Source organism: Neodiprion virginianus, chromosome 5, assembly GCF_021901495.1.
Source record: "Neodiprion virginianus isolate iyNeoVirg1 chromosome 5, iyNeoVirg1.1, whole genome shotgun sequence".
NCBI lineage: Eukaryota > Metazoa > Arthropoda > Insecta > Hymenoptera > Diprionidae > Neodiprion > Neodiprion virginianus.
The window spans coordinates 18,149,668-18,177,462 of NC_060881.1; the positions used below are offsets into that span (position 1 = coordinate 18,149,668).

The 27,795-nt window shown below is 38.9% G+C and overlaps 1 protein-coding gene across 3 annotated transcripts; it reads right to left on the minus strand.

The window, feature by feature from the left end:
• Nucleotides 1-25,990, minus strand: LOC124306104 (nuclear factor of activated T-cells 5). Of its 3 annotated transcripts, none has more exons than XM_046766289.1 (8): nt 24,900-25,990; nt 11,224-11,510; nt 9,598-9,766; nt 7,182-7,700; nt 4,143-4,604; nt 3,163-3,254; nt 1,702-3,090; nt 1-1,212 (listed from the first exon to the last, which is right to left on the minus strand). In XM_046766289.1, the coding sequence occupies exons 1-8, from the start codon at nt 25,033-25,035 to the stop codon at nt 238-240; spliced, it is 4,029 nt and encodes a 1,342-aa protein (XP_046622245.1). In that variant the 5' UTR covers nt 25,036-25,990; the 3' UTR covers nt 1-237. The 3 variants fall into 3 exon arrangements, with proteins under 3 accessions (XP_046622245.1, XP_046622244.1, XP_046622243.1); XM_046766288.1 differs by having other exon boundaries at nt 1,702-3,058; nt 3,128-3,254; XM_046766287.1 differs by having other exon boundaries at nt 1,702-3,049; nt 3,119-3,254.
• Between the last annotated feature and the right edge of the window lie 1,805 nt (nt 25,991-27,795).

Here is a 27,795-nt window from a genome sequence, read left to right on the forward strand (position 1 = left end):
AAAAATCTGTATGATGTTTATTCCGGCCTAGCTGACCGGGATGCAGTTTCTGACAATATAATAATACACGATCATTTTATAAATTCCAAATCGATTCAAAGTTTCAAAATAAAAATAAATTATCCCAATACTCGTAAATGTTCAAAGCACCTTAATCATTTTGCGAATTTGGGGGGAGGGGGTTAGTATATATGTGTATTAGAGTAATCCAATATAGCACCCATATCGACATCGATACTACATGAGAAATCCTCCTTGGGGATCAAAACAGCTGGGATTGATATAGCTGAGAAGGTCATGCTCAGACATAGAAGTTAATTCCTGTGGCAACATGCCCCCAGCATCCTCAGGTTTCCTGGCAGGTGGTCCAGCGTTGCTGGGATTAACAGGCCCGCTGGCAGTTACAGGCACACTGACACCTTGGCTAGAATTGCCCACTGGCAATGTCGCCTTGTTGGTAACTTGCTCGACCATGGGACCCTGTCCAGTCGGAGACTTCGGCAGAATCCCCTCCATGGCGGTGTTCATTAGCTGTGCGCTCTGCGTCGCAACACTGTTGAGAATATTCTTTGTGGCAATGATCGCGTGCGCTGTCGTCGTAGTTATTGGACGATTGTTTATTATATCCTGTGTCGCGTTTGTTATCACTGAATTTATCGCCTGCTCGGCAGCTGTTGTCAGCCTCTGCTGGCTTGGCTCCTGCGCTGCTCCACTGGCCAGGGCCGAACTCGCTTCGGCAACAAAACCTGCCGGCTGGCTCAGCATCGATCCTATGTCTTGCTGAACCGCATGCTGCATTGCCTGTGCTGCCTGTGCCTGCTGCACCGCTTGCTGAACCGCCTGGACTTGCTGGACCACTTCTTGGGTCGCCTGCTGAACCGCCTGTTGAACAGCCTCCTGCGTAGCCTGTTGAACCGCCTGCTGCACCGCTGGAACCGCCTGTACCTGCTGGACTGCCTGGACCTGCTGGACCGCGTGCTGGACCACCTGCGCATGCTGGACAACCTGCTGGACCACTTGCTGTTGCGCCTGCTGAACTGCCTGAACTGCCTGCTGATGTGCATGGGCCACAACCTGCTCAACTTGCTGCTGAGCCTGTGCCATCACTTGCTCAACCTGTTGGACTTGCTGCATTGCAGCCACTTCCTGCTGTGCAAGAACCTGCATCTGCTGGATCTGTTCAGCTGCTGAGGGAATCGGCTCGCTTGGTACCTGGTGTTCGGACAATTTAGATTATTCGGTTTTGTTCAGGGCTGGGTTAAGTGCTTTGGTAAATGCATTTAAAGGGCTTTATAACAAGAGAACAGAAATTCTATAATCACGAAAATCAACTCTTCTGCGTCCGTTTGAGTGGAGCACGATTCGAAACAGTAGCCCACGTTTACAGGCAAACGGTATATCAGACACGTGAAAAGTAAGATATTTTAGAATCGTCAATGTATCCTTTAAACTTGGTGGAACAGGTTTTCGATAAACCGAAAAGCGAAAATATGTATCTTTCAAACTATCCCAAAACGGCGTATGAAGCGGATTTAACGGTTAAACTTGCATGTTTCTCGTTGTTGCATTGGTACATCTGGTATCACGTGAATCGACTGCTTAACTAACTTTACGCACGTTTCCAGATTTTTTCTATGCATACCAATATGAATATACCCTGAATAGTAAAAAAAAAAAATGACTAGCTTTATAAAAAAATACCTGCAGCGGACGATGAATGGTGGTAACGCAAGTAGGCGAAGCGGCGGTACCAGCAGCAGTATTGATCGGTGGTTCCTGCATGGGAGGCAGAAGCGCAGTGGCAATAGTCGTTAGAAGATTTTCCTCAGGCAATTTCTCAGGTGCTCCATTATTTGCAGGAACAGCGACGCTGACAGGTGTCATGGGCTGTCCAGAGATAGTTGGCGCGGGCATGAGTGCCTCGAGTATCATCGCCTTAACAGGAATAGGCGGACTGTTCCTTGGCTGCGGAGATCCAGACATAACGTCGTGCTGCTGCTGTAGATGGATCGCCTCGGCGTCCGGAGAAACATGCCCTATCAGATTCACCGTCGAGATTTCAGAGGCTGGAACTGGTGAACCAAGCTGGTGCGTTTCAGCTGCAGAATTGACCAAAGCATCTAATTTCTTAGTCGCGTGTGTCGGAGCAAGGATATTTGGAGGTTGCGAAACCTGCTGCTGCTGTTGCCTGCCGGTCGATATAATCGACCCTCGCTGCTGGACGCTGGCCACAAAATCGCCTCCTGCTCCGCCTCTCTCTGGCTCCTTGTTCTGTGACGGGGAAGTCTCAATGTGGTTCAGATACTTCTCAATGCTGTGTCCGCTTTGCGCAGGAAGACTTTGATCAGGAGCAGTTGCAGCAAACGTCGTCAGGGTGGAGAAATCCTGTTGCTGCTGTTGTTGTTGTTTCATTCGTAGATCGACGACACCTGCACCCTGGACCCGTCCACTGGAGCTTCCGTCTCCGTCTCCGGACGACAAAAGCCCCGTCGATTCTTTATTGATGTGTCGTGGACTGAGGACCTTCACTTGAGGAGAGTCTTGCATAACGCTGAAGGGATCTTGCGGAGAGAGGGCGAGCGGATGTTGATTTCGAATCATGTCTGCGACCCCGAGCAGATTAACTGCTGTCTCCTCAGAGGGACTCACAGCTGCTGAGACATTAGCGCTAACGACAGACAGAAGTGATGCTGGAGCCTCCCTCGAGCCTTCGCCACTTATTTGCAGGGGACGGGACGCTGCTTGCTGGCTGGTTGCTGTGCTGCTCGGCAGTCCCTGCATGCTGTTTTCGCTAATCATACTGCTCTGACTGCTTTCGTCGAGGATCTCGGTTTTCAGGTTATCGGGGAGTATCAGCTGGAGATCGGAAGACGAGTGAATGCTTAGTATTGGGCTTGCAATCATCGGAGGTGGTGGCATCATTACATTTGTGCACGAACTCTGGGACTGTGTGGTCCACATCATTACAGGCGTTACTGGCGAACTTGATGATGGAGGTGACTGGCAGCTCTCGCTCTTCAACACTTCTTGCTGCTGCTGCTGCTGCTGCTGTTGTTGTGGTTGTTTTTGTTGTTGTTGTTGTTGTTGTTGTTGTTGTTGTTGTTGTTGTTGTTGTTGTTGTTGTTGTTGTTGTTGTGGTTGTTGTTGTTGTTGTTGTTGTTGCACTTGTTGCGGCTCGGAGTGAGGCTGCGACGGCTGCTGTTCCATGGTCGATGCGAAACTTGACGTGCTTGTCACCACTGGCGAAAGTAGCGCTAAAAATTTATTCGGATATTGATTAGCGCTTTGTTGAATACGGATATGCGGTTTTTCCATCACTACCTGCAGAATAATCATTTTTTTTCTCATTTAGATCTTTCTTCCCGACTTTATGATTTTTCAAAAAACAACCACCTGAAAAATTGGTGCTTTCTATTTTTCTATTTTTGTTCTTTTTTTTTTCACTCCAAAATCAGTAAAACAATGAACTCCGAACAAAATACAGCCGACACTGAAAAAAAGAATATGATTTTTTGGAAATTTGTCCATCGAACTTATAGTTGTTAATTTATCGACGGTCTTTGAATTGTGTACAGTTACATGTGGTTAAAAATCTATTTTTTATTTTACTTTAAATTTACGATTATCATGTAAATTTTACTGAATGGAGTTTTACAATTTGTGAAAAACAATGTATTGTTTCTATATATTGGCCTGAGAAATTTTGGAATCAACTAATAAAATGAATCATTTCTTAAAACAATGAAGGTTCGTTGAAGCTACGTAGGCAATTTATTAGGTGAATATATATTATGAAGATAAGTGTACCGAATATTTAAGGAATAAGTTGCAGCTACCTAATTTGTTTCATTGAATGAATTGAAATTTTCGTAATCCAACTGGTTTTGATTACGCAATTGTAAAAAAAATTCCGCCTTATCAAATCAAATAAAGTACATATTTCGGTTGAAAGATTTTTTTGTTCTCCTTATGTACATTGACAAATTAAAAATCGGTCAGCACATCAATTTTTACGATTTTTTGACGACTAGCAATACATTCAATTCCTCGATCACGTAAAAATTGGATAAAAATCGGTCCGAATGTTCAGAAAAACTTCTGAAACTCTGTAGCGAACTCATATTATTAATTATTGCACTTACAGCTCGTAGAAACGCTTGTCAGAGAAACAACCTCTGTGGACGAAGTCAGAGTGGCTTCGGCTGAAGTAGTGGTCAAAACGGGTAAAACAGATTCTATTTTTCCAACAGATGGTTCAGGAGCGGCAGAGGCAGCGGTATAAAGAAAAGCATGAGGCTCGCTAGTCTTCCCCGATGAAACTGCGTAGAGTTTCACACTAACCGACTCGTTGGGTTCGAGATCTTGGCGTCTGTATGGCGGAACCACGCAGACCAGATGTGTCTGCTGCAGAAATTCCTTGTCAGGAAGCACGGCGCATTCCCAGTGTGGCTCCATGCTGCTCGACATATCTTCGTCGTCCAGGTGAAACACGATTCGTGTATCCTTCAGGAAGTTCTTTCCCAGCACGAACAGCTCCAGCCCACCGGTGCATGGACATGACCTGAGAGATTTTTTGCTGATTTCTGGTATGCCTGGCGGTTGAGCTGAGAAAGTAGAGAAAATGGTAGAAATTAATCACTAGAATCCTTTACAATCTTCCTGCCTTTAAATTTTCCAGTAAATGCTAAGTTCACAGTCTTAAAGTCACCAATCAATTTGGTTTTGAAAATTATCTTACTTTTCCTTGTTTCCCTGATCGAACCTACACTTTTTCTCCGAGTCCTTGCATTGCATTTTGGAACATCTTTTCAATATCTTTAAAAACGTCTGAGTTGAATAGTTCGTGAATAAATAAAAAGCAGAAAACCTAGTTAAATTGAAGTTTATGTTTTTAGCGTACATGTCCATACTGTTATTAAGATCATCATTGTCAACTTTACAAATACATACACATAATTGAGTGAATGCGGTAAGTGAAATAAGAATTGAAAAAATATCCTAGCAAACTAGTTTAGATTATCAGTAATAGTTGATAAATTTAAAGATTAAATTGAACGCTATATCTCACGGAATTTCCAGAAAAAAAACGCAAGTATTTTCGAAATGCCCCTGACTCTTCTGTACCGACCTAAACTTGCTGACATTTACTGGGTTCTCAGGTTTTGCAGAAAAGTAGCCACCATTTACAAATATTTACGCTTACATGTTTGCCGAAAATTTCACATTTTTCTTTTCTTTTTGAATGTCTACGTTTCATTGTCAATACGTGAATATATAAAAATTCTCAGACGTTTTCAGAATACTACACTGACTTTTTTCAGAAATTAAGCATACCACAACCATCAAATTTATATCGAAGTTCATTTCTCCGTATTTACGCATAAATAGGAATGAAGCGTTTTACAATCATCTGCTCTTGTTGCTTGATTGATAAACTAATGCCAAAAAGAATTCTTAATGTACGAATACTCAATTTCTCAAGTGTAACCCGATTCAATATAACTATCCAGATAACATCTAACGGAACTATTTTGATTTTACCCTGCAAACAGATTGAATGACTGTGACCCTTAGAAACGATTTTACCAAAAGGGACTTGAATTCTGTCAATGTACTACATCTTTACGCAGGAAAATCGACAAATTATGGACAGATATTTCAGTTATTATAATCATTACCAATATCATGGATTTGTTTATGAATTTCCAAAAACTTTTCAAACAAACACTGTCTCATACAGATATTATAAATACTTCTATAACAACTGTTCAAAGCACACTGTCAGTTTCTGGGAAACATGAATGATTCAAAATACTGCAGAGGATTTGTTGCTTTGTGTTTTGAAAAAACGTAATAAAATACATAAGATTTTATAGAATTCGTGAGTATTGTTTTTAATTTTTTTTTTCTCCGAACAAAACAATTTTTTATTTTGAGTTTATTTTATTGTTGGAGCTATCCTTTTATTTGTTTTTTCTGACAAGTTGTATGGATTACAATATGTCTTGTTAAATTTTCACTCTTCGACAAATAAATGCACGAAACTGTTTATTCATTTGTATACAGTGAAAAAAATAAATGAACAACAAACCATAGCTTGTCACATCTGGTATGTTTGATTAATCAATGAGTAATCACCCCCAAACAGTAGGATGAAACCCAGAAAGTCGCGCTACCTTTAAAAGACGTTTTTTTTTGTTTTTTGAAAGAGTATGAAATAGAAACTAAAAAATATATAAACTATTTGACCAGAGTTTTTTTACATTCATCCAATCGATGAGCTTTTAATCATATTGTTATTTTTTTCAAAAAAGAAATGGATACTATTCTTCAGTTTTCTCATCGTATTCTGATCGGATTGATAATATTAATTTGTTTCAACATTTTTTGACAAGAAATGTCCACTTTGAGTCAACAATGATCTAATTTTGTTATTGGAAAAAAACACATGAAGCTTCTGGTGGTAGCCAGAGTTAGCGGCCAAGTGCAGTAGACTTGTTATAAAAAGAATAGTTCGATAGTGTTTGATGCCTGATCAGAATTGCTAAATGTATTAGCTGTTTTTCGCGGAGTTTGAACAGAACTTCGATCACTGAGCGTCACTGTGCCTTGTTTAAATGAAAACAGCAAATTTAACTATGAACTCTGGCTGCTAGTTTTTAGCATAAGGAAGACAACTGAAAAAGCGAATGGATTTTGGAAATTTATGCCTCAAAAACCATTTATTCAATTTCATCAGGGTGTATTTTGTTCAAAAGTGAGTAGATCAAGCGTCACTCAAGTTTTTTTTTTTATTCGATAATTTAAAAGAAAGGAATGTTATTGACAGTGATATCAATCATTTCGCTCGGTTGAGTCGTTTCTGAAAAATCGTGGGCACTGCTAAACATCTCGAAATGGTTGACGTTACAGTCAGGTCAATAACAATGCACCTCGTTAATTGATTCCAATAAAAAAAGAAATGCAAACAAAGCTCGATTTACATACTTTTGAATAAAACACACTCCAATCAAATTGAAAAATTGGTTGTTAAGATATACATTGCTAAAATTCACGTACTTTTTCAGCCTTCTAATCCGTGAACGAAAACTGCAAGTGCATGAAAAATATTGGAAATCGATGGGTAAACGAGTATCTAACAAGTCATTCTGTAGATTTGTTGAAAAAAGGATTATACTCACTGCAAACGATGGGTTGTGAGCAAATTTGTAGAGTTTCAGTGGTGCCGTTGGGGTGCGAAATAGTAGTGCGAAACACCATGCGACACCTGGTAGATTTCTTTTTGCTGCGCCCCTGAAGAATGCCAGCTTCCTGGGGAAACCTATGCTCGACATCAACATTTCGCTCTTTCAGAATGCCGACGCAGTCACAGGTGACCAGCATTTCTTTTGCCGGATCCATGTCCACCTCAATGACAATCGTACCATCCACCTTGCGCTCAACGCAAGGGGTCGAGTTTTTTCCACTCACTCTGCATGCCTGGTAAAACATGTGTGGAGCAACTCGACCCAGATCTGTGCCAATGAAGACCTGGAGGGTCGTTGGCTTGTCGTAACCGACCAGACGCACTATTGGGAATCCATTTCCTGTCCGATCCTTCACAGCGCCTCGTGAACCCTCTGTTTGGTATCTAGCTCTATGCTGCTGCTCTGGTTGACAGATTATCTGCAGTTGCGTCTTTCCGTCTCTTGACGTACTATCTGAAAATCGTTGGTAATTTCATCTTTATTTGAATATGCAGTAAAGCGCATCCTCTCACATGGAAAAAAAAAATTTCGCTTCGCCACAGTCAAATACTAAAGTTTGTTCAATTACAATTCGGATCAATGATTTCGATTTGAAACATCAATTTGGAGCAACATATTTTCGTTTTATTCATGTCGTGGTATTTTTTTTTACTTTCAGTTTATCGATTTCCATTGATTTCAACAAAGTGCCCCATTCCAATGAATTCGAGTGATTTTACGATTTGATTAGAGTCATGTAACATCATAATGCAGAACCTTGAGAAATCATTGAAAATCGAGGGTGAAATTGGAAATCGATCGATATCATATGATGTAATAGAAATCCGCATTTGCACGAACATGGGATGTAGCTAAGCAATATGGCGATAAGAACTGGACTATCAGTGGATTGTTTTGGGTCAATTACGCGTAACGAATGTACGGAAAATCCAGCGCAAGCTGTGAAGCTTTAGTTTCTTTGCAAGAAATCTATCTACGGCAATAAATAGGATGAAAAAGGTCTCTCAAACCTAAATGTGGCCACATAGTGTAACGGATTATTTTGCCACCAGATGTCACAACGCCATATTTAAATCTAACTTAAACCGCTTGGCTCGCATTGTCAAGTTGCGTCGGTTAATGAGAGTGTATAACCTCAAAGAGGTTAACCTGTAGACTGGCTGTGATCTTTGCGTCATACGGGTCATAAGTGCATAGACACCAAGCGCATCCTTGTTCCTCAAGGAAGGGCTATGAATACGGGTGTTTTACATACAAGCAGCTCCCTGCCACTCCGTATTTCAGAAAACGAGTCTATGTTGTCACACTCGGTAGAGAGCGTTAGTAGTACAGTTGCACGGTTTGCGCGATTACCTTTACGGCCTTTACAGAGTGCAACCCACTGATAGAGTGGTGCAACCCGTGCAACTGCACTACTAGCGCCTTCAATAAGAACTAAAATTATGTGACATACTAGGTTACTCTTTTTACTTTTTCGCTCGATCTAGTTGCAGGGGGCTGCATACAAGCTTGCAACGAACTGAAATTTGAGTGGGAGGGGTAGCCGCGTTATTGTCCAAATTTTTTTTGCCACTACTGGCCACTACGCAGCGCTGACAGTTATTCATAGACATATGAGTGACCAGCCCCCTGACACACGGTGCTAAAAGTGGTTCGCAAAATGTCCCTCGATTCTGTCGCCAATTTCCACCACTAGTGGCGCTAGTAGTTACCTGACGAGCTTACACGCGGTCAGCGAGGGCAGCGAGCGTATCAGAAGTCTACTACTAGCGCCACGTAGAGGAACTAGAAAACGGGGACAAGACGCGTACAATTTTTTAGTATACGAGCAGTGGTGAGTGTCAGGGGGCTGTGAGTGACATTACAACGTAAGGTTATCTGTGTATGAGTATCAAAAAGATTGGTTAGGGTTCCGCCAAATAATAATAATAAGCTTGTGAATAACTCGTAGCGCCGCTCTTGTGGCCATAAGTTGTACTTTTGTTTCGGACGTGAACTGACCACCCCCCACCACGTTCGGTTCAAGACTTATATGTAAGACCGTGGTCAAAACCGACCAGAGCACCCCCTTAAAATCCCATCAAATTTTACGTAAAATCTTGTAAAAATCATTTGAGATCTCTTGAGAGCTTATAAAAATCTTCACGATCTTGTAATATTCCGTGAATTAATTGCGAGTCTCTGAAATTTTTGACGTGATGATTTCAAGGGGGAAACGACTCACATAGTTGCGAAATTAGCCTGACAGGGCCTTGATGAGCAAAGGGGGCCCTCTTTGGGCTGAGGACGCCGATGGCTGGCCGCGGCCTTGTGACGCCAATAACGCGACCGACGACGCTTCCTAACCCACCTCTGGGAATAGAAGCACCTCCGATACCATTTGTATTGCCCCTTGCAGCGGTCTTCGTCTCGTTTCGGCCGCGTGCCTGAACTTCCGGGAACGCAAAGTTGGCGTCCTCCGATTCCAGCTTTATGTCCATTCTGCGCCGCTTCGAATCCTCCTCGCCAGCGCTCCAGCCCTGATAACGAAAGTGAAAGGATAAGGGTGAAAAGGTGGAAGGATTGAGAAATAGAATGGCCACAACGTCGAATTTTAAAAAACGCGGAAGGCTGTTTGACAAAATTTTTAAATTTAGAAACTTGATACGTAGACAAGTAGATATACAGTAACCAAAATAAACAATCGGCAGGATTCTGACAATTTTATGTTTTGACTCTTGTTCTAGTTCTGACGATTTTATGCTTCGGCTTATGTACTCATTCTTACGGTTCTAAATATACTTCAGATCCCCATGCTTTGACCCTTCTACAATTTAACTTTTTGAAATTATACAGACTAATTTTTCGCTGTTTTTGAAGTTCCATATAGCGTTAGAATTGCACGATGTGCAGACGAAACACTTGCAAAGAGGCAAACGAGTGTCTGACCCTTGAACTTCCAAATATGTATAGGTATATACTATATACATTATACATGTGATGTTGGTTTGAATTTTGGAAATGTCTAGAAGACTGCGAACTATCAAAATATTCTGGCTAGGTGGATAATTATGTGGGGTTATAAGAGACAGAGGTGTTGCTGTAATGAGGAAATTAGCTTTCACGCTGATTTAAGAGACTGTTTAACTGGTTCAAAAACAGATGTTATTGAAGTTTTCAATCAGCTGTCCAAGTAAAACAATCCTCGAACGAAACAATTACGAAGTAAAAGTGCAAATGAGGTTAATGAATATGTATTTGGTCAACACAATATCCCCTCAATACGAAGAAATAAAAATAAAAGGAAATTGAAAAAAAAACTCCTTTCGAAGAAAACCGAGTGATCAACAACTTTTAAATCGTCGTATTACTATTCTGCCTTCTGTTTTAGTAAAAACTTTATCGTATATCGTACTTCAGTAACAAAACATATCTCACTTTATTTTTAAATAAGTTATCTACAAATCACCGTAAAAGCAACAGATTGTAATAACAACAGAAGAAATTCAATTTAGAAAATAATGAAAATTTAAGAGAAAAAATACTCAAGCTACTTAGAAAAAAGGGTCTGAATAACATGGGTCGAAATAGTATAATATGAATGACAGACTGATGACTACATTCAAATATTATTTCAATCAGTAATTGTTTAGAATCTAAATCAGTTTCACATCTTTGGCATGTGGATAGACGATATTAATAGGTGACACCCGTTTCAATATCTAAAGAAAACAGGTTAGTTACTTGGAAGATGTGATTGTATAACCGCTTGAATTCACTTGAAATCACTTGTAAGCCGTTTGAAACTGGTTGAAATTGGTTTAAAACAGCTGGAAATCATTTTCAAACCAGTTAAAAATGTTTAAAATCACTTGGAGACCGATCGAAATGGTTCTATCACCTGATCGTTAAGTAAATACCCTTTCGTTAAGGACAGTAAACGCAATTGTAAATGTTTGTCTGTGAACCAGTGTGAATACGATAGAATTATACTTACGGCGTTGGAGAGCTGCTGCTGCTGCTGCTGCTGCTGCTGCCGCTCTTCGAAGCCGAGGCCCGAGTCGTTAGAATTGTCACAGGCGTCCTGGGCGCTTATCAGTCTCGCCGCGAGTTCATCGGAACCCCGGATACCAGAGTTTGGCCTCGCCGAGGCAAGCAGCACCTTGGGCTGCGCACTTTGACGAGGGTGATTGATCCTCCTCGAAGAATATGTTCTAGCCGTTGGCGCTACCGTTCCTCTCGCGGAAGTCCCAGTCGCAGTTGATGACAGACCCCCAGCACTTCCTGCAGAGGGGCGGAAACAGAGAAAACTGTGTAATGATGGAAAATAGTAAGGATGAATTGGTCTGAATGATCAGAAGCTGTGAAAAGAGATGAACGAAAAAACTTTACAATAACCTGCAGCGGTGTTGTTCGAACCGACGATTCGCCAACACGAACGAAACAATATTTCCACTGGGCAATAGAAATGATTCTGAGCAAATTCGATTGCAACAAGTTGAAATGTCAACTAGTTGAAAAAATGGCGAAGGGTTGACCACTCTTAGAATCCAGTGTGCGCCAATAATCAAATTTTACGAAATCTTTTAAATCCTGAACAAATCTTGAGAAACCCTGCAAAATCTTAATTGAAATTACACGCATTCTCTGTAATCCCATGAAATTGTTCAAAATTCTTTCAATAGTTGTGGATTTCTATGAAATCTTTGAAATTGTATTGCATCTTAAGTACTTTGAAATCTTACGAAATCTTTTGGATTTTATGAAATCTTTGAAGTCGCATGAAAGCCTGAAATCGTACAAGATTTTTCGAAAACCTTTTGAAATTCTTTGAAATTACATATAAGCCTGAAAATCTTTTTGAAGCTCGTAAAATTCCGTGAAATAATTTGGATACTCTGAAATATTTGAAATCATGTAGAATCATTTGAAACGATTCAATCTTGAAATCTACCGTACAAAGCTACTGATGTTGAGTGATTGGCCCCTCGCATAAATCTATGTTTATCCAATCTAAGATATTCTAACTAATGGTAACATTTTTCTCAAACAACTTCTGTAAATTTCTACAGTGAACGAAAAAATCCCCCAAAAATGTTTTAGCTTATCTTATTCAAACTTGTTTTCATTCATTTCTATCACACAGTATGGATGTTGTTTTATTCCTTATTACAGGAATGTTTACTAGTTTATTTGTTTTCTTCGTGTCGATACCGAAACAATTTCTGGGACACAGTGCGCACGATGAACAATTTTAAAAACTTCTCAAGTCAAGCAAATCACTACGATTTAGGGGAAGACTTGGGTGAAATCGTTAGAATTCCTCAGTTTCACGTATACAAATCTTTTGCCCATGTGTGTATGTATATTTTACAGTTATTCTTTCGTATAATATAGTAATTCTGGCTTCTGTTTGACGGCACGTATCAGAAATTCTATAACCATACGAGAACTGTCTAGATTTTAAAATCTGTCTACACCACCATTGAATGCACCGCCTTAAGGCGATGCCGCGATCATTCTTTTGTTCGACCTAAATTACGAAGCTCATTACCGACTTTTCGATTAACTCGTAAAATAAGACGTAAAATCGATTTTCCTTAACACGCTCAATCATTTCGACGCATGTAAAGTCTGCCTCGATAGAGACGGTATGACTTTTATTCGTTCCATCTCACACCCGAATTCTGACGTAAATCTTTCGTTATCGATTTACATTATTATCGATCGAACATTGAGAATAAAGCCATCGACGACAAAATTTATTGTACAACGAAATTGGATATTCAGAAAAAACTAATTTCTTTTCTCCACACATCATCAACCTAATTATAAAAATCTTTATGATTCTATTCAACCCAAATTTAGTTTTCACTTAGTTCGTGTGCTGAATTCAAAAAAAATCTGAACCTCCAATATCATTTATATTACATTCATTTAATGGACAGTTCTTGACAAAATTACTGACTTGCAAGTTGTGAAGAACATGCTGAACTGTCTCCTTATTCTTTATTGACTAAAATTCAATCGGTTTTGAAGATGGTATTCACTCGTTACCTTGGCTTGTGTCAACGAACTTAAATGTGTTTTTGTCAAGTTATTACTTCACACTTAATACAAGCAACGCTGAACATAGAATTTAGCCTTTACTATATTCCGCATTTTTTTCTACGAGTCGCAACGTTTTAAAATGTGATATTAATACGAGATGCGTATAAAATTTTTAAAATTCCGCGACTTAATACGAAAGAAAGGAAATATATATCTAATAAATTCAAATCCGTACAAACCACGTACGATATTATAATATGTAAACGAATATGTGATAATTAAAATTTTTTTTAATGATAGTAGGACTTGGATTTGAGATAAATACGAGTATATCAAATTTACCAAGCAATTATATCTTCAATCGCGTTCGGCTCAAGAAATTAAAATACCATATATTAGAACGACAGATTGGACGTGAGCCAAGAATCAATATTTTTTATTAATTTTAAGCGGAAAAATATAAACTATTGCACATATAAACGAAAGCTTAGATATTGAGGTTTCATTTCAATCATTGATTCAAAATTCTCAAAAGTCGAATAAGTTGATTCAATTTCACTCTACGACGGTTCATTTTATTGAAAAGAATAGCTTCTACAATTCGAACCCAACACTTCTTTTCAACGTGTTGACATACTTAAATATCTAACTTAACAACACTGCTACGATACCGATTACGATCAACAGATAGCAATACTGATTTCGAAATTCGAAAACTGGATAATCTGTTTCAGTGAATTTAGAGAAAACAACAATTTGGATAAAATATGATTTACGGCGGAGAGAAATCGAACAATTGAATTGACAATTTAATCATCGCTGTCGTCAGAGCACTTCAAAAAGTTTTCACGGAGTACAATAACCGATATTCCTCCATTCCTTTTTCCCCGATTTTCAGTCGGACTTTAAGAGTAATGCATGCGCGCGGTTGTGATGTTATTTAGCCGTCATTAGGAGCATAAAATTTTTCAATCAGCATTTCCTAGATGGGCCGATCTCCCATATCGTTGCCCAAAGCAAAGGCACGCGTCTGTCCGTGGAAAAGTTCGACGCAAACATCCATAACGCAAAATGCCCGCGGTCAAAAATCGAACCCTGAGAATCCTGTCGCGGACCCAGAGTTGAACATTTGTATCACCTGCAGACGCATCCGTAGAAAAAAGATGGTAGGTGTGATTCTTCAAGACGAATACAAAATCAAGACTCTTTCACGAGCTTTGTCCGATCGCTTTGCCATCGGTAACTAATTGTCGCAAACGAAGGGGCTGATGGTAAAAGAATTACGATCGTTCCAATCGTACAAGAAGTACGACTTAGTTGACAGGATTCTGACTTCAAATTCCTGGTCATAAATTGATACTCTTTATTGATCATATTGCGAGGCAATCGTTACGAATGGAGTAATCACAGAATTATCATATTCGTTAGCTATGGATTCCGATTCAAAAATTCAAGAAACAAAAAACAGTCTAATGATAAACGAAAGCTTAGATGATAATGATGCTTCGTTCCGAATCGCTTCGAAATTGTTATAAATTCATTCGATTCGTTCAATTTTACTCTAGGATAGTGTATTTTATTCAGGAGACTGTTTTCTACAAAGTCAATACTACTTTTAAATGCAACGAGCCACCTTAGTCTCAATTTTAACGGATATAATAGATTTTTATTAATTTTCGAAGCGATTTGAAATAAAGTATTTCTCAATGTTGCCCATTTTTGCAGGGATCTTCGTAGCTGGTGAGTATAAGAATCCGATAAATGTACTCAACGTACGATCGTGTGCGTAAAAAAAAAAAAAAAAAATTACTAAAATGTATCGTTTTCTAGCCAACCTCCTGAACGTTGTGACATCACTTCCAAATTTGACCTGCATGTTATTTTTAAACGTAGAGAATATTGAGCGATGATCACCGTGCTATTTGGCCGCTTGTTTTCTACCGTGCGAGTAATGATCCAGTTTATACGGTTATTCGAAATCGCTTGACACTCAAAGCTCGACGTAACATAAAGTTGAAGAAATCGACGCAGAAAATAACACCTGTAATAAAGAACAATGAAAGAAAGATACATTAGCCCGTGGCAATTTTGACATGCAGCAGAACTCGTTCTTTTCAAGAAACATTCGAAGAATTCTTTGCACTGTTCAGGAAAAGCTCTAGGCCCACGGAACTCAGATTTGATTGTAATATTAAATCGCAATCGTAACTTTGATCGTCAGTACGAAATTGGGGTCGAAAAGAAAGTGTTAAATTCGGTGAATTTTCGATCGAAATTAATTGAAAACGGCAAAAACGTCTGGGAACCACATAGCAGCATGTCATCGTATCGTCGCAGAGTAAATCACCTCATATGTATGAGAATATCTTCATAAAAATAGTGTATACAAAGTGTCAAAACGATAATGTATGAACCGGGGTATTTTTGACGGTATGTTGTGCCACAAATGCGTTTTGTAATGTGAGTTTTCAATTTTTGTACAACAGTTTACCGCCCGATGTTTTTGGGACATAATTTATCACATGAAAATCAGTCTTGTCCACTCATGATTAGATATATTATGTCAGAAGTAAAAGCGGTCGGGACTTGTCATTATCCATATTAGTTTGGAATTTGACCGAAGAATATATAAGGTATTCCAAGAGGATAACAGCGAGCCACGAGTCTAACAGCAATGGTCAATGTTCGAATCATGACAATACTTAAGAACAACTTCTATCGATATTTCTTTATTGGGATATAGTGGCTGTAAAATTAACAGAGAAACTTCACAACACAAAGGTTTCAGATAAGTATAAATACGGGTATTGTCAAACATGGGTGACCTTATACTATTGATATTATCAAAAAGCGTCGCGTTATAGTAAAACAGTGTAGATAATGAATAGGCTTATGAGTTTACAGCAGTATAGCTACTTACATCTATGATCAGATGTACTTTATTTCACTAATTCACTAGATACGTGGTATAAAAGACCTCGTGATGAAACTGCGTAGTTGCTAAATCGCTTTAGGACACAGTGGTAATTTACCTGAAATAAGACCTTTCAAAGCATGAAACTTGTCCCGGTACAACAGAGAATGTTGCGTGGCCAAAGTGTTCTGTACAATAGCTTATTCTCGACATCTCAAAGTTTGACGGGAAAAAATGATAGGTGATAAAAAGTTTTTTTTCTTAGTATTACAAGAAATAATGAGAGTCATGTAACGCGAAGGAGAAGGGAAAAAAATTGATTAGTATCCTATCAACATTTACTGTTTCATGAATATCGAGTATTCTAACGAGATGAGATAACGTTTTAAGAATATCGGACGCAGTTCACGTTTTAAAAGACATCGGAATTGGTCGGTTTGACTTTGACCCACAAGTTGAAAATATCAGCAGCTACTCCTGGACTGATTAAACGGGCTCCTTTGTTTATAGGTTTCATATGCATTGGACAAGCGCAGGAAACTGAAAAACGTGATAAAGTCTAATCGATAAAAATTTCGAGTACATGCTGCATTCTTGAACAAAAGTCGTTGCGTTAAAATGCGTTAGTTTAGTTTTCATCAGATTTTTCGATGTTTTCATGTCCAGAGAATTGTCTCTGATCATTTTGAGACAGACTCATCAATTTTTTGAGTAAAATCGAATGTGCTCTTTCCGCTGGCGTTATCCGAAAAACAATTCACGTAGATCTTACGTCCAACAAGAACTCAAAAACGTATGGACCGATTTAGATGATATTTAGACCATTGGTTTGCCTGCATCAGGATGAATGGAGTTCACATTACGATTCGGAAAATTAGGAGAAAAGAGGGAAAACCGTTTCAATAAATTTCCAGCAACGTTATTCGCGCCAATGTTGGTGAGTACGAATGAAACAGTATCCTCGCTGAGAACAAAATAAAAAAACACCAGAGTTCAAGTGTTTGAACTTTCTGATTTGAACCCCATTCTCCAATTTTAATCTAGTTCATATGCAGCGTAGTGCATCGAAAACTGAGAGACACGTATATTTTTGTATTTGCTAACAAACGATTTAGAAGGGTTAAAAGGACCCCCAAAGATGGGCAATAGGATGAACCATAGAAACTAACCTATCGAATTTATGGTCTGAAAAGGACCTATTTACTGAGAAAACAAATTTTTTAAGAACAAAAACAATTTATTTTGCAATTAGTGCAATTACATCGCCAGCAATATCCTGATTGTAACAAACTAAGTTTTATTAACAATTAAACAGCAGATTAGTGTTTAAAAATGCAATAAAAAATGAATAAATGAGTTAACCCTTTCAGTCATAGTGGGACCGCTACGGTCCCACCTTTTAAAAAAATCACCTCAGAGCTCTAATATTGAACCAATGCCTCTGAAAATACGTATCTAGGGGTTTTTTGAATCGCTGAACACGGTCAGATTTTGAAAATTCAAAATTGTGGATCCGCTATAGTCGATCCAATTGGGCAATGTGACAACAAAAATTTTAATCACATAAAATCCTATTTTATCAGGAATATTCCTTCAAATATACATTAGAAATAAATATTTCAGTTAATTTGAGATAAAATTTGAGATAATTAAAATCCGTCGTTCCTTATCATTATCATTGATATATATATAAAAAAAAAAAAAATTGTCGATTTATTTTGAAACAGTCTAATATATATATATATATATATATATATGCGTGCGTGCGTGCGTCATAATAGGGGTATTGAAAAAAAAAACAACTAGAAGAAAAATCACAAAAAAATTTAAAAAAAAACAGAAAAAAAACAAACACAAAACTGGAACTAGATGCTCTCCACGTCCTCGTCGTTAGTTCCGGGTAGCGGTAAGAGAAAGACACTTATATAGACAAAGAAAGATAAGATGGCATTTGCCATCTTGAATTTAGAAATTATAAAGTTATGACTTCAGATTTGTGATCAGCGATTCCAAAATCCCCCAAACTACTAAATTCAGGCCAAAATATTGAGTAGAAAGATATTTAAAACTTGACGTCCACCATATTGGATCCCCCATTTTGAATTTTGAAAATCTAATGTCAGATTCGTAATCAGCGACCCCGAAAACCCCTGAGTACAAAGTTTTAGAAGAATTAATAAGTATTTGGAATGTCGCATCCGCCATATTGGATCCGCCATTTTGAATTTTGAAAATCTAATGCCCGATTCGTAATCAGTGACCCCAAAAACTCCTGAGTACAAAGTTTTAGAAGAATTAATAAGTATTTGGAATTTCACGTCCGCCATATTGGATCCGCCATTTTGAATTTTGAAAATATAATGCCCGATTCGTAATCAGCGATCCCGAAAACCCCTCAGTACAAAGTTTTAGAAGAATTAATAAGTATTTGGAATGTCATGTCCGCCATATTGGATCGGCCATTTTGAATTTTGAAAATCTAATGCCAGATTCGTAATCAGCGACCCCGAAAACCCCTGAGTGCAAAGTTTTAGAAGAATTAATAAGTATTTGGAATTTCACGTCCGCCATATTGGATCCGCCATTTTGAATTTTGAAAATCTAATACCCGATTCGTAATCAGCGACCCCGAAAACTCTCCAAAAACCCCCGAGTAGCAATTTTCATCCAAATCGATGCAGATGAAAAATGCATGACTGAAAGTTTCAACACTCTACTTCTTTGACGAATCTAGTTTATAAACAACATCTTTCACGCATCTTATTTCATTCTTTTCCCTAAAAGAATATACCTGGAAATTTTTTTTTTTTTTCGTGTTATGTAAATGGAAAGTTTCAAATGGCCAGCTGACACCTTTTAAAATTGAGCTAAAAATTTTTCCCAACGGGAGAATTTTTTTCTCAATAAATAGGTCCTTTTAAAACCATAAATTCGATAGATTCGTTTGTTTCGCGTACCCTGATGGCCACTCAACGTGATCTGTAAAAAAAAAGAATGTTTAAATTAAAGAAGAAGAAAAAAAAAAAAAACAAAAAGAAAAAGAAAGAAAACCTAAATTATCTAGCATAACGAGCAGGACAACGCACAACAACGCAATAAAGTTGTAAATATATCACTACAGGGGAAGAATCTCCATGAGTTAGTCACGCAGTCGGAGCGGGTTGCTGTTAATTGCACGCGAATGAATTCGCAATTGCAACGAGGCGACGACACAGGGGATGAGAGGCTGTGGTGGGTTTGCTCTCGCATCGGAGCAGCGCCGTCAATGGACATGGAGAGCAGATCCGCGATATGTTATTTGTTACGGGCTCGAGGAAAATCACGGAGTTAATGTCAACGACCGGAGTACCTATGCATCGTCGAGTCGACTCAAATGTGTCGGCGCCAATAGCGATGCGATGCGTCGCGTCGTTGCAGAGAGCCGCCTGTGCAGACGGCGCGAGCACAATGCAACGAGATCGGGCTTCGAGGACGCTTCGGTGAGCGATAATCGGTCAATGAAACTGCACAAGCGACGACGAGTCGGCGATCGGACAGGACGGGGGATCCACCATCCGCGGATGGATCGGGTGGGAATTTTTTTTTTTCAACAAACTAAAACGGCGATAAATAGAGGAGAAATGGAAATATTGTTGCAGGGGGTTAGAAATAATAGAATAGTTAGAAAACAGAAGAGACGCGATATCGAATTTTCAAAAATGCGAAAATCTGTTTCGCAGAGTTTCGAGATGTAGAAACGGCGGAGTAGAGAAAAGCCAAAATGTACAATCGTCAGAACGGATGAGAATCTTACAAATCTTACTTTGGTTTTCTATACTTTGACCTTTATACATTTTTACTTTTTGATATTTCGACCTTTTACATTTTGAAATCACATGAAACGGATCTTCGCGTCTTCGAAAACTCGAGGTTTGTGATCCTTCTATATTGTGTGGACATTCTATTTTTCGGACCCCCCCCCTCATTTTTTGTAAGGTAGAGTTTCAAAACTAGATTAGTCGTGCAGTGAGAAGCGCGACCATAATACCGTATTGTTAAAAGAGTGAAAGTTCAAACGATGACCACATAGTAATAAGGATCAAAATATCCTATTTTCATAAACGTTAAAATCTGTTTCACAGTATTTCAAAATGTAAAAAAGGCTAAGTAAAAAATAGTACAAATGTAAAAAAGGTCAAAGCATGGGCAACCAAAATATAGAATTACGACAACGAATAAGAATATAAAAAACCAAAACAGAATTTGCAGAATCCTGACGATTCTACATTTTGACTTATCTATAATCAACCTTTCTACATGTCGAAACTCTATGAAACAGATTCTCATATTTGTTAACATTCGACATTATGACCCAAGTCCTAAAAAAAAAAAATGAGAAGTTAGAAGCTGAAATGGGTGATTTTTTAATCTTGTTCAACCGGTTTCCCATTATATACACGGAAGAAAAATGTAAATTTCCCCACATATACGAGTTGAACTAAATTTCTGCAAGCTCGGATCTTGAGCAGAACGTATCCAAAGATAATATTTTCGAATAAAAAGAAATGTGCAGGACTGTGCCTTTCAGACCAGTCAAGTTATTGCTTTGTTTTCTCGCCGCGCGTTTTCAACAGCGAGAGATCGCGCGTGATGCATAAAGACTGCAAATACCTACCGTCGATATGCTCACAACGCGAGTGGAAGATACGAGCCGTCGTCTACCAATGAGCGGATGGATGCACAGCTCGTCTCGGTGTCGGTATGGTACGACTAAATGACACTAATGACATCAGAGATAGTCTAGTCAAATAAACAAGATAACGGGCGATAATGGATGCAATAGAGCAAAACCATACCTGCAGCTAATCGTAACTACGGAGGAAGCTCGGCCCTTGCGAAAATTACGCAGTACGATTGTTGGGATTGTTGTTAGTTAGGTGGTGATTTTAACAAGTGTCAATAAATCCATTGTTTAGGTGAACGTGCTTGAATGCCTTTTTATTTGTTATTTAACGTCTTTGCTTTATCAGGAGCGTCGAACGACTGAGAGGACGCCCTCGTCCTCGGTGGAAAAACAGGTTGTTTTTCTACACTGTCGATGTGTGAAGGACCAGGACCCTCTCACACATTTTAACTTATACAAACATATGAAAAAGAAATTACTCGTAGGGAGCGAAGAAATAATAAATAATAAATAATAAACAATAACATAACGTAATATGATAGGAACTGATTCAGGATCAATTTGCATATTTCAACAACGATCTCATTCGATGCATTAACATTCCTTCATTGAGAAAAATATCGTCGTCATACGTGTTTATCGGGGAAATTTTAGTAAAATGGTTATATGCTTCAAATATTTTTCGGAAACAAATGAAAATGTGGCACGAGTACAGTTTAATGTGGTTATGGTTTTCGATATTAGATTTTCTCATTATTGTTACGTTAAATCGATTTGTTTAGTTGACTAAATTTTCATCAGCTAAATAAAGCCTTGACATCAATTTATTGTTGCACCGACATTAAATTATCGCAATAGTTACAAGAATATATGATGCGAGTGATCGTGATGAAAAAGAACAGTAAAACACACTATATTTTCTGATTACAATTACAAAACTCATTGTTATTTTGTACCTAAAACTACGATTTTCGGTTACGGTAAGGCATTGAGACAATTAAGGACTCTGTAGTAACCATAACTAAAAATTTCTCGCAGTGAAACTTGGCAGATTGAGCATCCGACTTTGCATGCGCGAGTTTTGGCGAATTTTCATGCAGGCTAGCCACCTCAAACTTCAGCCGTCAATCGAGATTTCTAAAGGTTACGTAGGTCATGCAAAATTTTTATGGTTAAGCAGATGTCAAATAATCACTGTAGTGATTCGGGAATGGTAGAAAAACTTTTACCGTCAACTGACTAATGACTGTTTACTGCCACCAGTTGTCATATACTTAAGAGGGTTTCCCAAGTAAGAGCGGTACAAAATTTTCATTTTATTCAATATTTTTTGTGACTAGACTAATAGACGGAACAGGATGAACCAAACCCTATTCTAAAGCTGCGGGCTTTTGCTTTGAGACACAAAAACGATTTTCAAATTATCTCAAAAATTGACTCCTGTATGTACGTTTAAGCGGAGCTCTGCAGAAAACGATTAGCAAAATGGTAACCACGTTCGCAGGCGGACGGAATATCTGAAAAACCACGACTTTTTAGAATCATCAATATAGTCTCTAAACTTCTGTAGAACGGATTTTTGATAAACTGACATTTGCCTTAGCTGCGACTTTTTTCATCAGATTTCGTGTTTTTTTTTTTCAGTTCTTCGAGAACTTTTTTATTAATTTCTCAAAAATAAAAACTCGAATCCGAAATCCATTCCATTGAAGCTTAGCAGACATGTTGACGATTCTAAAAAGTCTTAGTTTATGTATGTTGGATATTCCATCCACCTACAAACGTGGTTACCATTTTGCCAATCCTTTTCTGCAGAGTTCTACTTGAACGGACTTACGGGAGTACATTTTTAAGATGATTGAATTTTTTATGTTTTTTGCTTTCAAAGCGAAAATTTGTAGCTTTCGACTGACGATACCGAAGCTAGCGGCCAGAATTAGCACCCAAACGTTCTAACGTTCGTTCGAATAAGGCAGTAAGGTCCGAAAAACAAAATTTTTTCAAATACCTTGAACACCCAATGCTTTTACAGAATTCCGAGAATGGAACTGAACAGCATTTTTCTACTTCCCAAAAGTTAAACACGTTTGTCTGTCAACTCTGGCTGCTAGTTTCAGCTTCATTTTCGAATAAATTTTGTTTCGTTCTCTTTCATCCATTAGTCTAGCCACAATAAACCAATAATATGATCATGTTCAACTGCTCTTACCTGAGAAACCCCCTTACAACATATGTAATTTCAATTTGACACTTAACGCGGGGGAATTTGACATCTCATGCCCCATTTCGAGTGAGTTGGCTTCCCTGCCTCGAAGTCGAAAATATCACCGTCCCTTCGTTATACGGTCGATAACTTATTAAACACAGAGAAATAAAAACGTGCAGTCAATTAGCGACTGACCTTTGAACCCCAGCGACGTATAAGAGCAATAACCCGCGTGAAATCAGAATAAAAGCAACGTAAGAAAAAATAAAGGAAAGAAAAGAAGAACGAAAACAAGAGGCAATCGATCAAAAGGCCTGTATGGAGAAGAAGAGATCGGTCAACGAGCACATGCACCAACGGCACTGATCACGCATCGATGGAACGACTTGTGCAGTCCCGTTGACAATGAGCAAGCAATATGACACGGAGCAGAGCATGTCATCCACCATTGTCGGTGTTTCAGACTTCATGCACCAATTCAAGATTTATGTAACGAATCCATGTGGTCCATATGAATTCGTTCAAATCCGTTCGATTGTATCCATCGGTTGACACTCGTTGAACGATCCGGACAGACTCCATGAGAATGATTTTAAATGGAACTGGGAAAAACATCATCGAGATTTCAGTGTTCACTGTATCGGTCCGATGGTGCACGGGCAATCTATTCCACGATGTAAATTTATGAGGTAGAAAATATGTGTATGAGACGATTATAACGTTCGATAAGACGACAAGCGAGTCTGTCTTGAGTAACACTGGATGCCCCGGAGCGAGCGATGCTTCGCGGACAGTAAACGGACGAACTAACGATGTAATCTACCGTCATCAGCAATTACTCGACACAGTTGTCCGTCCGTCCGTTGGGAGCGATGTTTGACAAATTTACTCGATGTAGACACTGCTAGTGTATAGATGTACTCGGTCGAGGTCCAGGGTCAGGAAACTATGATCGCGGTTAACGTCGCAACGCAAATCAGCACAATATTGATATACTTTACGGAGCATACGTGATACACACAGTGGAGTCGGAATTGAGAAACTAACGATATCTAGATGTCGGTGGAAGATTGAACGAAGAGGAAAACTGATACCGAGTAACGTAAAACTCTGTGATCACTGCGCTAAAGCAGCTAGACACATTTTTACAACGTTCAATTTGGTAACGTTAACGTGACGAGACGTACGGAAGAGTCGCGACTTTTTAAGCTCACAATTAGATTGTGAGAGGTACAATCATAAATGAAGATTTCTAGTTTCGAGGACGAATGGGCCGTACCGTCTGAGTCAAAAGTCAGGAAAGAATTAATTAAGAAAAATATTATTATTTGTGGCAATGATGGCGAACCGTTTCTCAAAATTCTGACATGTTGTCACGTGTCTATTCAATTTACTCAGGTTCGTCTACATCGCACAGTAGCAGTGCTGTTTCTTAAAAATACTACTGCTGTAGATTTTTGATCGAAGGTTTAATTTTTCTCTCCACTCAACATTCGATTCGGACGGCACGGTCTTGATCTCACCGTTTGTACCGTTCATTATATTGTTAGTGCACTTCCAACAATCCTGAGGTCTGGTAACGGTAATGAGTCTCTTAAAAATTATTCAAAATTTCGTCGTGTCAATGTAACAACCTTGAAATTCAAGCTTTTCTATGTAACTATCTACCTTTCGCTCGGCAAAGAAAAAAAAAAACGCTATTACACACTGGAACTGACTAACGCGACTGTGAGCCTGCAGGGTGATCGGAAAAAGTGAATTATGAACCCATTGACCGCGATATCCTTATTGACTTGTTGATAAAAGTAGCCCGTTCAATTTGTTGACGAAAAAATTTACCAGCATGCAGATAGCCGTCGAGTGAGTGTCCCACCGCGGATCGTCTGTGCTGCAAAAGTAGCATCCCTCCGACACTGCAATGAGCAGCAGTAATCGCTCTGCCTGGCGATCGTTTGCCGCCTAAATCAGGTGCCATCCAAATCCCAGTGAGCAGTAGACGCTCCTCTTTTCCCTTGTTACACAGTTTTTTCAATCACGGCGTTTATTTCAGCTGTTTCACCGACGGTCACACGTGGTTGTAATCAACCGATCATCGCGACTCGCTTCCTCATCAGTGTCCCTCAGCGAATTGTCGAGCTGACGCGCCGACTCGTCATCATCCAAAGTACCCCGCACGTGTCATTAAAGCCATCGGACTTCCCTTTTCGGCACTCGGAGGAGAGATATTACAACCCACCACCACCACCACCAACAGCACCACCACCACCGCCGCCGCCACAATAGTTTATCCGGAAAATCAGAGGAGCGTTCAACGGCAAGACACAAGCACTTAACACTCTCGAGTCCGAGAGGATAGAGAAGATTGGCAACGTCGTGTGACACTTATCTTTGGCAATTTACTCGACCACTCCACGTGCTCGACGTGTGTAATGATCCGTACCAGCACCTTGGTATAAAATATATCTTTAACCACTATCACCTTGGTCAACCACTGCCTACCGGATGTGCTCGGCTATTACCAAACTGTTTTGCACAGCCATTGTCACGCGTACAGTAGTTCAAGTTCACAACAGAGGTTGGATCTGTAAATCACCCGCAGCCCCATCTTTCGATGATGCGGCGTTACACAACCATCTTACCGACAAATGACCAATCACCATGAAACGCTTTCCAACTCGCAACGTCGTACATGACGATTGTGACGATTGTGACGATTGTGACGATGCACGAGTCGTGACGTCCTGTCTCACGTATAGTTGCACTCTGAACTTTGGTTCGACTGTGCATTCACACGATTGTCGTAGAGGAGAAGTCGTAGCACGCCAAAACAACACCGCGCACAGTTTCACGTTCACGTTCGAGTTAATACCTCGTACTAGTACGTACTACGACTGGACTGCCGCTTCGGCGATCGTGGATCGTAGACTGAATAGAAATACTTCCCCACTTCTAAACCTCATCCCCACCCCTCGATCCTCCGCAGTTGTCCGTCTCTCAGCAGTGATTCTACCCCCCACCCCTCCCGCCGCATCGTGCCTCGCCAAGTTAGTCAAGACGCTAATTATTGCTTTTACACACGCACGCGTATCGCTGTATAATTTAACACATGCAACATGTATATTAATACACACACGCACGCAACAAGTCCACGCGTTATAATATGTCGTATACTTGGTATGTTATATACATATAATCTATTTGTATTCCTGTCTACAGCTCGGCGTTATGTACATATAAATTGATGACGTGTGTAAAAAGAAGAGAGTGTGTATAAATGTGCGTTAGTGCATACATGTAAGTTTTTTTTTTTTTTTTAAATATTTCAATTTTTTTTTTTTTCTCTGTAACATCTGCAGAAGAGTGATTCGTTCGATGGTTGTATTTTCATTTATTCTTCGTCATATGGTCATGAAATTAATTTCAATTATCACGTGTGCATAATTTTTATACGTATAAAGAGGGGAAAAAATGGTTATTCCACAATTTTCAGAATCGTTTCTCGAAAATTTATGAGGTTTTATTGAAGGGAAGCATTATACAACTCGTATTTTGCAATGTCGATCAACCTTCAAAAGGTGGGATTCTAAGGTTGGGAAATAGGGACTTTTTCATCAATGTATCGTTACTTTGACATTAATATGCTAACTTTCTATCAATCGTTGTTATTATTGATAATCGTGTTAACACGTTACGGCGAGAGATTTTCAGTCAAAATTATATAGTGATATTGAATTTGAAATTAATATTCTAGAATGCGCCGAATGGTATAGTATACAGTCGCACATATCATGTATATTATAAAAGTAATCGGCTATATTTTCTATTTTACACTTATTGTTTGATTTTTTTTTTTTTTTTTTTTTTTTAAAGGTATGGTGCACCATACAGTCTCCAGTCGTAAAACAAAATTATGTGACATATATTTCTATCAGTTTATGTACATTTATATGTGCGATTGTGCCAACGATCTCATAAATAACTGTTTACGATGCTGATTCACTTAGATGTATCTTCTTCGTTTTCTGCATTCCTCCTTTTCACATTTTTTCGGCAAGTTTTGGCGAAACAACGACAACATTGAAATCAATATAGAACAGAAACTGCACAGTATTTTTTTTATACTTCAAAATCGTTGAAAAATTAAAGTCTGTAAGAGCGTTTGGGAATTGAAGCAATGATGTAAAAACCATGGATCAAAACCGAGATGGTCAAGGCTATACGTTGATAGAATAAAATAGATTTTGGCAGGCGTTCAAAATCTTAACAATTTATCTTGAGATTATTCCGTGGAACTAAAAGGCTGAAGATTTTCAAACAACGACAAAACACACGCGGAATCACGTTGCAGAGTTTTTTTCACGGTAAATTTTGGCTTTGAAAGTTTGCTGCAGTTTTTTTTTCACAGCACTTTCTTTCCCATCGGCTGATTGTGATATAAACGAAAAAGTTGCGTTGAAGAAAGTGGCTAATTTTTTTCTCCTTCCCCGAATCGAATAAATGCATAAAAATGATGTTTCAGTAAATTTGTAGAAAGTAGTCTTCTGAATAAAATGAGCCATGGAAGAGAAAAACTTAACGATGCTACAAGATTCTTGTGAAAATTTCGAACCGAAACATTAGGGTAAAACCCTGTTGTTTTATTGACGTATTTTAATAGTTCACGAACAAATAATTACGTCGTATTTTTTCTTTTTTTCAGCTATACAAAAATCATAACTCGTACGAAGCATTGTAA